Source organism: Gavia stellata, chromosome 22, assembly GCF_030936135.1.
Source record: "Gavia stellata isolate bGavSte3 chromosome 22, bGavSte3.hap2, whole genome shotgun sequence".
NCBI lineage: Eukaryota > Metazoa > Chordata > Aves > Gaviiformes > Gaviidae > Gavia > Gavia stellata.
The window spans coordinates 10,402,471-10,414,632 of NC_082615.1; the positions used below are offsets into that span (position 1 = coordinate 10,402,471).

The 12,162-nt window shown below is 37.9% G+C and overlaps 1 protein-coding gene across 1 annotated transcript in view; it reads right to left on the reverse strand.

The window, feature by feature from the left end:
• The window catches only part of BPTF (bromodomain PHD finger transcription factor), a 58,456-nt gene that overhangs the window by 11,394 nt on the left and 34,900 nt on the right, over positions 1–12,162 (reverse strand). The window contains exons 14-26 of the mRNA XM_059828132.1: positions 12,016–12,140; positions 11,650–11,778; positions 11,203–11,353; positions 10,283–10,406; positions 8,586–8,838; positions 7,997–8,158; positions 6,875–7,023; positions 6,382–6,505; positions 5,629–5,852; positions 4,172–4,394; positions 3,567–3,937; positions 2,192–2,274; positions 81–306 (exon numbers count right to left, since the gene is read on the reverse strand). Of these exons, the coding sequence (XP_059684115.1) occupies positions 81–306; positions 2,192–2,274; positions 3,567–3,937; positions 4,172–4,394; positions 5,629–5,852; positions 6,382–6,505; positions 6,875–7,023; positions 7,997–8,158; positions 8,586–8,838; positions 10,283–10,406; positions 11,203–11,353; positions 11,650–11,778; positions 12,016–12,140 (2,344 nt within the window). The remainder of the gene's footprint in view (positions 1–80; positions 307–2,191; positions 2,275–3,566; positions 3,938–4,171; positions 4,395–5,628; positions 5,853–6,381; positions 6,506–6,874; positions 7,024–7,996; positions 8,159–8,585; positions 8,839–10,282; positions 10,407–11,202; positions 11,354–11,649; positions 11,779–12,015; positions 12,141–12,162) is intronic.

Sequence of the window (12,162 nt, forward strand, 5' to 3'; positions counted from 1 at the left end):
AACAGATAAATTAAAGATTAACACAGAAATGTTCTCCCCAGCTTAAAATCAAATTAGTCTTTGAGAATAACTGTCCTTACCTGCACTTCAATTTGTAGATCTTTGTCCAGAAGTGCTCTTTTTTTCAATATTTCAGCTTTCAGCTGTTCTTTATGCTTGAAAAGCAGAGCTGAGAGTTTAGTAGCATTCTGTTTACTACGCTTCTGTTCTACACTCTCTTCTCGCTTTCGTTTCTTAGCTGCCTGTTTTTCTTCTTTGTCTATCTTATCCAGAATATATTTCATGACTTGGTTGCACACAATCATTCTGGGAAAGAAATAGAGAAAAAGTACATTGTGCTGAGCTGCCTATTTATCCCCAGTTGAGAATGCAGAATCATTTAATCCTCCAGTCTCTGCAAGTTGCAAGCTAAATTATTACATTTCTCAAGACGTACAAGGTAAATTTAGTAACACGCATTGCTCCCACTTGTACGTCCTTACCAGAACACCACTGGGAGAGACCAAGTCCCTAGTTAGGCTCAAGAGGGCCAGTTCCAATGTCACTTAACTGATGTGAGTACTAATTGTTCCTCGCCTTCCCCTATAAAACTCCTAGCAAAGCTTAGGCTTCCATACGAGGAGATATATTTTCACTCAATTCAGTTTCCACACACATGTTTTAAAGAGCTGGATTTTGTTTACTCTGATGTAGGATGAAAGCAAGTTGGAAGCCTGTAACTTCTAAAACATACGTTTCCATGCTCCAGCAACCACCAAATATTACTAACTTTTTGTGTTTTGGCAGAAGGATTGATTTTGGCAGAAGGATTGACAAATATTTTTCAGTGTATAGGATTCACTATAAAACAGTTCCCAGTTTCTTCACTAATGACAACTCAGAATTAATTTTTCATCTGCTTGTTGTACACTCAACTATAAATCTCTTTTCCTGCTCACTTGTTTTGCAATTTTCATTTATTTTACTTTATATTTCAATTAGAAAATGAATGCATTTGGCTGCTTCTGAATTTGCCTTTCCCTTCCCACCCTGTTTCAAACCCACTAGAAAACTAAATGCTTCTCATTGCCAGAGTGACCACGAAAAATAACTCCCATTGACATACGAGCTGAAAGCAAACAACGAAATAGCAATGGCTGGGACAAGTAGCTGCTTCTAACTCTGTAGCCTTAGGCTCAGACATACTGCTTTTTGATACACATCTATTCTGATGCCATATGTAATATGCTAGCTGTTTTGTAGGGCCATACAATTTTGTTTACTTTCCTCTTCTTACCTCCACTGTATCTACTAGGTTTAGTCTGTTTTTTCACCAGGTAAGATTTTTGAAGAAGAAAAAGTAAGTGAGAAGGAAAGACAGCTGTACAAGGAAAGACAGCTGTACAATGAACCAAGCTAATTAGAATAGTTAGAACATTTTTTTTTTAATTGGACTTCCGTCAGTCTAAATACCAATTTGGCTGTCTGAGACCATTAAATGAAGAGTATATGACAACACGTCTTGTTCTTTATGCAATTGTGAACACTAAGAGAGTAGCACATAGTGATACTGCTGTAATCAACTAAGCTTGTACTCTGATTTGATGATCAAAATTTTATAAAAACCACTATTCTTTTTCTTACTATCTGACAACACACACTTGTGATTATCCAGTTGAAGCAACTGCCTGAGTGAAAAGGAGTCAAAATAACCCCAAGACAAATGACAAACACTTCAAGTTTGTGTTTAGCAGCTTCAAGCATAACATCTAGTTTGTCAAGTAGCACTATCTTCCAACTCTTCAACTCCTTCTGTAGAGTGGGATGTACAGTGGACAGGAATGGAAATAAACTGCTATGATAAAGAGCAAACAAACCCCAGACTTTTCTGCAACAGAACCATTAATTCTCCATTCTGTGCTCCTTTAAGGATGGTTTTTACGTTGAACTTAAAAACCGTGGCCAGCTCCAAAAACATACAACATTTCACTTTAAAAACATATAATCAAAATAAAATTGAGAATATACAGGATTCAATTACTTAAAGAACATTATTATGAAAGTTACTTTTGAGTGTTACTTTAACCAATTTTAAAATGGCAAAATTTCTTTATGCAGGTTTTTACAAACCAGTGTTTTATTACAGCACCATTAAAAGATGTTGTAAACGTAGAACTTTCACATCTAAAGATGCACTATGATGTATATTCACCTCTGATTTTCTTCCCTCTCTGCTGGAGTCAGTGTCTTCTTCTGTTTCAAGTGTTCTATGACAGCATTCTGTTTCATAACCACCTGTAGGATGGTACAGAATCCAAAATAAAATATGAAAACTTTAGCCAGTATTTCACAATATTACTGGGAGAACCAGGACATTTCCTAAGTTAAAGAAAAAGTTAAAGTGTTACTTATTTCAGTAAGTGACAAAATAAAACTGATTTTATCAGGGGGGCAGTGCTCGTTTAAAGCAATTATTTGAAAATTGAAAATTAAATTGAAAATGAAATTGACAATTAACACCACCTCCACCCCCCACAGAGCAGGATATTTTGCTTATGTTGAGTTTAAACCTAGGGACTAACTGTAAATTGACAGTATTTCTTCAGTGACTGGTTGTTTTATTTTAAAAAATGGTAAAGCCTATTTTTTTATATATATATATATATATGTATTTTTTTAAGCCCCGCAGCCATCCAACAGCATTACATTTCAGATACCTCTTTGAAACCTCAGTTTCCTATAGCAGGCAATGAAGTACTGTACATGTGTTCTGAACATCAGCTCTCCTATCTATAACCTATCTTTCCTGAACTGAGAATAAAGATCTATCGTCCCAGCAGCTAGTGGTAAGTTGAATCAAGGTGCCAGAAGACTGCAAACATGGTACAATTGACTTGATGTGCTGAACTAACTTAGAATATTTAATTAAATTGCCAAAAGCAATTGCGCGCCAACTTTGAAAGAATCAAATTAACTGCCTATCAAATGTATTAACATTGTTAACAAGAACAGGCATTTAAAATGAGATTTGTTTCATCCATTAAGTTTTAATTTTCTTCTGTTAACTTTACCTGTTTCTGGATAATGTCACTTTGATTAGAAGCCTGAAGGGTGTGCTCACGTTTAATTTCTATCTGTTGCTGCTTTTTCTTCTGTTGCTGCTCCCTGAGCTGCTGAACTCTCTGCAGCTGCTCCTGAACACTAGCTGCTTGAACTGTTACCACATTCTGAATCTGGTGAGCCTGTACTGGGCTAGTTTGTTGGATCTGAATAGGTAACTGAAGCTTGATCTGCTGGGGCACACTGCCTTGTTGGGCTTGTATCTGAGCCACAACATGTGACTGAAGCTGAGAGAGAACTTGGACTTGTTGCTGAAGCTGAGGCACTGTAATAACTTTTGTTGGAGGCTGCTGAAGTTGCAGCTGAGGACGAGTTGGGGATTGCACAGGAACCTGATTTAAACTTTGAGTAGTTGGAAGGGTTGAGACTGAAGTCTGAACCTGAGGCTGTGATTGCTGCAGCTGAGCTTGAATTTGTATGGGAGCATGGGGCTGCATCTGAATCTGTTGTTGGGTTGTAGTCTGCACCTGAGCTGGTTGCTGAGGCTGGACTTGGGACTGGCCTTGTGGAAGGATTGCAGTCTGCGGCTGACTCTGGACTTGCGCTGGAGATTGCCCATGAGCCTGGGTCTGTGCTGGAGACTGAACTGGAGATTTAGACGATTGTGCTTCAGGTGTGACTGGAGAGTCAACAGATGCCGGAGTCTGAGATTCGGGCTGGGTCTGAGTTTCAGGCTGGAGTGCCGGCTGAGGTGCCTGTGGCTGGGCCAGCGGCACAGGCTGAGTGCTCTGATTCTGCACTTGCGGCTGGGCTTGCTGCTGACTCTGAGGCTGTGGCTGAATTGGCGGCAGCCCTGATGTTGGCTGTGCCTGTAGAGCTTGCTTCTGTTCCCCTGTAGCTGTGAAGGATAAAAACAAGCATTCCATTCATTTCAAATGACACATCTATGAGCCTTACTAATTTGAACCTTTTTGAACTACTGTAAAGCTCTGTGCAGAAAGTCAAGAGATTTCTAAGCTTATAATACACTTCCAACAAATTTACTGTAATAACAGACCATCTCCAACTGCATAAAAACTCCCATGCAACTGAAATTGAAGCGTTTTTTTCTGCTGAACAGAACAATGCTTACCCGAGGTTGAAGTAGAAACCGTCGTTGTAGTTGTGCTAGCTGTAGTAGCAGCTGCTGGTAGTGGGGTGAAAAGAAATCTCTGAATTGTACCATTTGGCATAGCTGCTTGCATAAGCTGTTGTCCTGGCCCAGGTATTACAGTCACACCCTGAGGGATTAATTGTAATTGACCGGTAGTTTGACCTTGTCCCTGAATTACCACAGTTAATCCTTGACTGCCACCCTAAAAAAAAAAAGTTAATATTGATGTATTAATGATACATTTCTTAGACAGACTTTGCTGAAAATCAGAAGAATTAGGGTTTTGGATTTCAGAATTCAATACTTTTACCACATACGATATTCCCAAAATCCAAAACTAGCACCTGAGATCATGAAATACTAAAATACTCTTTCAACAATGCTGTCATCAACAGATTACTGGGTTGGAGTTAGTTACACACATTTTCATCCAAATATTGACAAGAACTCTAGCCAGAAAGCAGCTACAATGGAACATCTTTGTTATTTTAGACATACTATTAATTACTTTCTCAAGAACCCCAACAGTTTGTGTAAAAGTTCTCTGCATTGAAAACGTTTCCTAACTACGTATCAGATCCTACCCAACTGTGAGCGTTCATGACTGACTGTTCAGTCTGTAATGTATTGTGAATTTCTGCTGCTTAAGCTAACGCTTAGGCAGCTCATGACGTCACTCTCAACTCAGTGACGGAGAAGGTAGGGTATTGTCCCAACACCTAGATACAGAATTCCACATTTTGTGGACCCATAGAACAGAATAAGGTCCCTACAAAAATCCTTCTGAGTCTTTTGGTGTGGAAATGAACACTCTGAGTCTTGTTCCACATATAAAAATCTTATCTGGCAACAAGCAGCCTGCACATTACAATAATTTATATACATTATTTATAATTTGAAGAATAGGTATTGAGGTAACTCACAGAAGTCTATTTTTACCCTATGCTTGACTCTAAATTTAATTTTTTGCCAACAGACCTTCAGGATCTGAGCAGAAGCTGTAAGAACTTTTTCCTCCTCCAGTTCCAATTACTGTAATTTTTCCTCTGAGACTCTGGATAACATGAATGAAAACTAAATCTTCACACAAAATCAGAAGACAAGGAAGGAACATTACATTCTGAAGGTCTACAAAATAGGCTGTACAAAATAATTACGTCCCTTACTGCTATGGATGCAAAGACTTCTTTCCATACTGCTAAACTTTCCTGATGCTAGTTACATTACTGGGGAACACAGTAGGAAGAGATATTTAAAACTTTACATATACTATTTAAGCTTCTTTCAGTCTGTAATTACACTATCGGTCATCCTAAATGAAGGCCGAAACATACCTTTATGAGCAGATACACTATACTGTTGAAATCCAAAGGCTTGATAAGATGTATCATAAGCATCAGCACATTTTCATGCCCAGAGGCTGTAAAATATTTTACCTGTCCTTGTGTTAGTTGCGTGAGTTGGGCCATAGTAAGCTTCACTTGTCCCTGCTGAGGGCGAGGGGGCTGTGATGTGGTTTGTGGCTGTATTTGCTGAGGTGGTGTTCCAGGGCTTGTGACGGTCTTCTGTCCAGCACTGGAAGAAGCTGTGCTGGTACTAGAAACTGCTGTTGAGACAGGCTGACCCCTGATTATTTGAGTCACCACTTGCTGTGTCTGACCTGTAAGAGAATAATTTGTGATAAGAAACACGTTTCCAACGTTGTAACCATCAGCGCAGTAAACCTCTGAGTCACAACAACTTGCAATAGTGTATAATCAGACAAGTGAAGCAAACCCTGCAGTTTGCACATAGATTTTCTTTACAAACCATTTGTCTGTGTGGTTTGCTGAAAAATGTCTGCAAAATATTTTCTATTTTAATTCAGTTCACATACTTACGGAATACTTAAAACAATTAGCTTGCCTTTAAAAAAAAAAAAAGCTTTCTCAATGCACAATTATTCTAAACTTTCTTGTTTGTTTTCAAACGAATGGACTTAAAAATAAGTACTAGATTTCCCAGTGTCAATGATGAACTACACTGACAAAGCCCACAACCAACACATTCAAAAGCCAGAAGAGGCACTTGTTAGAAGTCAAGCATCAAAATGAGGTATTTTTGCATTGGGATATATGGTGCCAAAAGTATTTATGAAGAAACAAACCACGGATTTCAGACTGGAAATTTAAATATTAAAATGAACCTACTGGCTGGAAGAATACCTTGTTGCACCACTAGAGGTGTTCGAATGATGGTCTTTCCAAGCGTTGACTGCTGAAGTGGTGTCCGTATTACTGTCATACCAGGGCGCAGTGGTGTCCCTTGCACTACCTACATACACCAAAATGGAGAGCATATGTAAACTCGTGAAAAAAGCCGCTGGGATATGCCCTGAAGTTTGTTGTTGTTTTTCTCTCTCTCTTTTTTTTTTTATTTATATAGTAAGACATGACAAGATGCAAGCAGATCCAACATTTTTTCATCTATGCCCACACCGCTAAGGCTTACCAAGCTCTAAACTACTAATTTTTCTAATTGGAGAGAATTGCTGTACCTCCTTGGAATAAAGGATGCATAAACACTATTGCCAAAAACATTGAAAAGTGACTAGACAGAACTTTCAGTATCTGCCAATAACTTAAAAAATATGCACCCAGATTTTTTTTTGCATTAAATAATAATTAAAAAAAAAAATCTTACTTGTGAAGTGCTTGTTGTTCCTAACGTCCCTGTGGTATTTGGCCTAATGGTTACAGTTGCTGTCCTTGGCTGGAATGAAGTAAATGTTTGACTTGCACCTGTAGTTGATGGAATGATACCCAATACCTTTTGCTGAACTTGAACAACACCTAATTAAAGAAAAATTGAGAATTCATTAATGACATAATTGCCAGCAAAAGAAGTAAATGCAACTCCAGGGTGGCATTTAGAAATCAGTCTCCAGGTTTCTAAAACACCTTTGAGCCTTTCAACATTTCTTGGAAGAACCTTTGTCATATTGTAAAAAGAAACAGCATTACATGTTGTTGATAGTCCAACTACATTTTAAGTTAAGAAATAGGTATTCTAGAAAAGATTAAGAAAAGAGTGAATCTTCACAAAGATCAGTTTGATGGTAACTGCAAATAAGTCCTTGCATTGACATGGTGCCACAAATTAGTACTATACAACCATTAAAAGCTATAATCTGATTAATTTAAAATGTAGGAGACCAGTTTAAACACCTTTCACCTACAAGCTCATGGTGCTGAAGAAAATGGGTAATGCTTTTCCTGTCATCTAAGAAATTTCAATACAAAACTAGTAGCCTTCATCACTTCCTCAGTTGCTAAGTATAATGGAGACAGAGAATTGAGCTTTTCTGTTCAATATACATTCACAAATCCCAAAGTATTAAGTCCTCTTCTTGAAGCAAGAAGAAAAAACGCTAATCTTAGCTTGGAGCCAAACTCTTGCTCATCAGTGAAGAGCAGATGCAGGCATTAATAACTAAGAACAGCAGCTTTTTTTTTTTGTGAAGAAAGTTGTTTTGTTGATGTATAATTTAGATACGAAAAAAAAGCATGCTTCATTCCACATTGTTAAAAATAAAGCTTCTAATTTTGCACTATGAAATGTAGACTAATTTACAGGCAATAAACTTGCATTTTTCCCCTATAGACACAAATACGCAATACAGGGGGAACAAGCTCTAGAAACTTGTATATACAAAAATATTTTTTCCCCCTTCAAGTCACAGTTTACTTCACTGGGAAAATAGTGTCAATGGAGAATTAATCAGCAAGCTGGAATACATTTTTAATTCAGTTCCCTTTCCCCTACCTCCTTGAGTTGATGGCACATTGACGGCAACAATCTTGCTGTTTGCAGGGAGTGGCAGCTTAGTTATCACTTTCCCTGCCATCGTTACTGGACTGCCTGAGATCTGGAAGGTCTGCCCTGTGCTGGCAATGGTTGTGGCTGAAGTGGCAGCTGTGCTAGTGGCTATTGAGGTACACAGAACAGTCAGTTTTAGAGCAGAATAATTAGTCAATGAAATGACTATTTTCAAGTATGAAACAGCAAACTATAGGATCATTTTTACAATCATTTTTGAATGCGTCATACTTTCTTTGGTAAAGATTCTTTTTTGGAAACAGTATGTTACAGCATAGAATGCTTTCATTATCAATGATTACGAGTACAACTGTCAGTAATAAATGAGACAGGACAGAAATAAGACTACCTAGCAAGTATGAACAAAGAAAAATTAGACAGGTATTATCTCAGAAGTGTCCTGCTGACTTAGCGAGAGAGTTAAGAGCAAAGATAACAAGAAATGTAATAATGCCATATATTCTGGAGAAGATGTAGGTGCTGTGCTGGAGTTCATCCTATTTACATGTCCTTTCCATGACAAATGGCTGCTTACCTGTTGAAGATTGGCCTTGTTTAACCCAAGTAGCAAAAGTCTGATGGAAATTCTTGTTCTGTTGGAATGTTACTGTAGCTGGAGAGCCCACTTTTGTAGTAAGTACTACTTTGGTTCCAGTGGGGACTGGGCCTGCCAAAGGGCCTACCACAACTTTTTGTGGCGTCGAGACAGTAGTTGCAGTGCTGCTGGCTGTAGTGACTGCGGGGGCCACACCTGCTGCAGGTATCTGCTTCTGCTGTTCCAGCCGTTTCTACAGAATTTAGAAAAAAATTAAACTGAGGGATAATTAGCATTTTCACATTTTTTAAAACAAATGCTGTCTCTTCCCAGTATTGAAGAATAAAGGATTCTGGTAGGATTTTAGTTCAATTTGTAAAGGATTGAAGAATAGGCTGCTTGCGTACCCTACAGCACAAGACTCCTTGACCTGCAGAACTACAACTGTGCTGACAGGACACAGCCAGAAATTTTCCTTTACTGCATCTTTAAAACCCTCAGCTTGTTAATTTCATTGCACATCCTACTTTAAAGAAAACTAATTAGACTCAGATTAACCTGAAAGGCTAAAAAACTTGGAAAAATATCCATCTATATTTGGCTTTGGCCATGTGCATACAGCCTGCATCTATGTCAGTAAGTGGTACACCATCGTTAACACAGACTTTATTACTATCGCTCCTAAGGCTAGAGCTGCCTGCACTGAGATCCTGCCAGTTACAGGAAAAAAAAATAAAGAGACTGTATCATTCTACTTCACCATTAAGAATGGATTTTTAAAAATTATTCTTTTAACTGTAAATCCAGTTTGCAGCTTGCTTAAAAAAATTAGGTTCAAAATCCCTTACCTTACCCAGAAACCTTCTGTGCTGTAACTGTCAAGAAGGTGCATTTAAGAGAGCCACTTTGTGAAGCGATAGTATCAGTAAGCTCTTTTAAAATTCCAACTAATCTAACATTCTTCCCTGTGTTACTGGAATTATCTGTGTATTTATTAATTTAAATTCCAGTGGTTGGTTAGCATTATATTGGAGTAATGCCCAAGAATCTGAAACACTCATTCACTAGTAATGTATTTTCTTCAGGGAAGTTGAAATGAAAAGAGAGTAAGTTGGGAAAAAGCACAATTCTTAATAATGTATGTGAAATACCAACATGGCATTGGGTTTCCCAATTTTAATTGCATACATTTATATATACATACACACATCTATACATACACACCTACCTATATACACAAAAAAATTATCAATGGGCTTCATTTGGCCAACTTAAGACAGGATAAAATCAAAAGATTCCATTTGATTGAAGCATGAAGAACAAATGCAATTGTATTCACAAGTCAGCTACATACCAAGGCAGTTTTCCATTACACCACAAAACACTATTGACCGACCTTGGAGATTGGTGCTTCTCAACCTTCTTTTACAACAGAAACAAACTAAACCTTTGTAAAGTGTTATAAATTAGGTGGGGAAAAAAAAGGAATCCAAACCAAATCTTTGCCTTAACCCCGTTTCAAAATAACAAATGTACACAGTGGGAGCAGCATTGTTTGATGGCCTAGTTTGCACAGGCGGTGGAAGCTGTTTGAAAAACCGCGTAAGATAGAGACAACCTTTGTTTCCCATATTCTAATGCATGTGGACTACCAGTGCACAGTTGCTGACAGGTGGGACTACCAATAGCTCCCCCACCTGCTGGGCAGCCAATCGTTGGTGTTTTAGTTGAGCCTCCAATTGGGCCTTGAATTCCTCTGCCTTCTTCTGTTCACTAACCTTAGCCTGTTGTTCAACTGCCTGTGCCTTTTCCTTCTCCACCCTGCCAAAGACACAACCGAAAGTAAGTTATACAACCACATAAAATCCAGCCATCAAACTGGATTTCATTTTATCCAGTTTAATTGCTCTCATATGAACAAACGTCAAGACTGAAGATCGCTGAAAAACTGGTCATGGCTTTAAAAGTATTTTGAAATAAACTATTGAAGTTGCATGCAACATCCCCGAAATGCTCTGATGCTAAACTACTGCAACACCTTACAGGAAACTGTTAATCAAACCTGGAATTTATAATTACACCTGAGACTGCAAACAATCTATGTAATACCATTAATTTAAAACAATTCTTTTCAAGAGACTCAAAAATGTTGTTCCAACCCTAAGCATGCAATATTGAAAATATTCATTTTATGACTTGAATATTCTCAGGCTGAATTTACCTTTACTTTACTTGTACACGTTCATTTTCTTGGTATTATAGGAGTATTTAAACACGTACTGTTTAAAGTCATGCCAAAAGCGGCCTAAAGCCTTTCCATGCATTACAGTAATAGCCTTTTAGCATACAACAGTGATCAGTTCATAAGCATGGAAAAACTAATATTAGTTCTAACAAATCTGTAAGATCTGCATAAATTGGTTCTGGTACCAGCAAATACTTTAGCTTTATAACTTTAAGCTTGACTATCATTATCAAAGAGACCGTAAAAATGCAACACAGATCCGCTTTTACCGATTGTAGCTACCAAGTTTGTGTTCTCTAGTGGTAACTTTTATTTAACATACACACAGAAATTAAAACTGCTTTCTTTAAAAGCTCATTTGAGTTCATTTACCTTTCAGCAAATGCCCTGATCTCCCATAGTTCCAACTCCTCCTCTGCTACCCAACTTTCAATTATAACAGGGCCCGTTTGCTTGGGTGTTTCTGGCCTTTTGGGCCTTAGTGCACTTGATCGCAGTCCTTTCCTCTGCGGTGTTGGAGTTTCTTTAGAGAACAGTCAAAACACATACATTAAGCTCAAACATAAAACAAAATCAGTGTAAACCAAGATTTAGTGTGTCCCTCCATCTCATTTTATGAACAGGAAGGCCTTTCAGCTTCAGATAAATCACATCAGTCTGGTAAATGCATCATTTGTTTCAAAGAGGCAAATGAATAGTTCATGTCAAGCTATATTTGCTCCCTTGATGGTCTGAATTAACGTAAAGATCCAGTTACCTTAATTTCTGTAGGAGCTGATGAGAAGGGGGGAAAAAAAATAATTGTATAAACAAACATACCTTTTGGAGCCTCTGGTACACCAATGGGACAAATAATTTTCCTTATACAGTACTCTGACCGGATTCCATATGGACCAACATCTCTTCGCTTGATTATTTCTGTTGTTGTAATTTCAGTTTCAGATGTTTCTACAACAAATTAGTCCCAACAAATTAATAACAGAAAACAAACAAAAGCTAAATCTTCAATCAACCCAATATACTCAAGGTAAAGAAACAGCAACTAGTACAAACTGTTAACTAAAAACATTCAAATGCCATAGCTATCATCAAGCCTTTAGAGAAATGCTTGGAATGAGTGTAATACTCAAAATTAACAGCAAGAGCTTTTGCATTAAGAAACCCAGAAATTTAAAGAAATAATACCTGTACGTGTAGTTCCTCCCCCAGGTGGAGCTTTTGCTGCCATATCATCCCATTTGAGACATGCCCACAACAACCGCAACATAAGGCTCACTCCAGCCAATGATTTTACTGTTTGAAGTCGGTACCTAACAATAGAGTATTAATTAC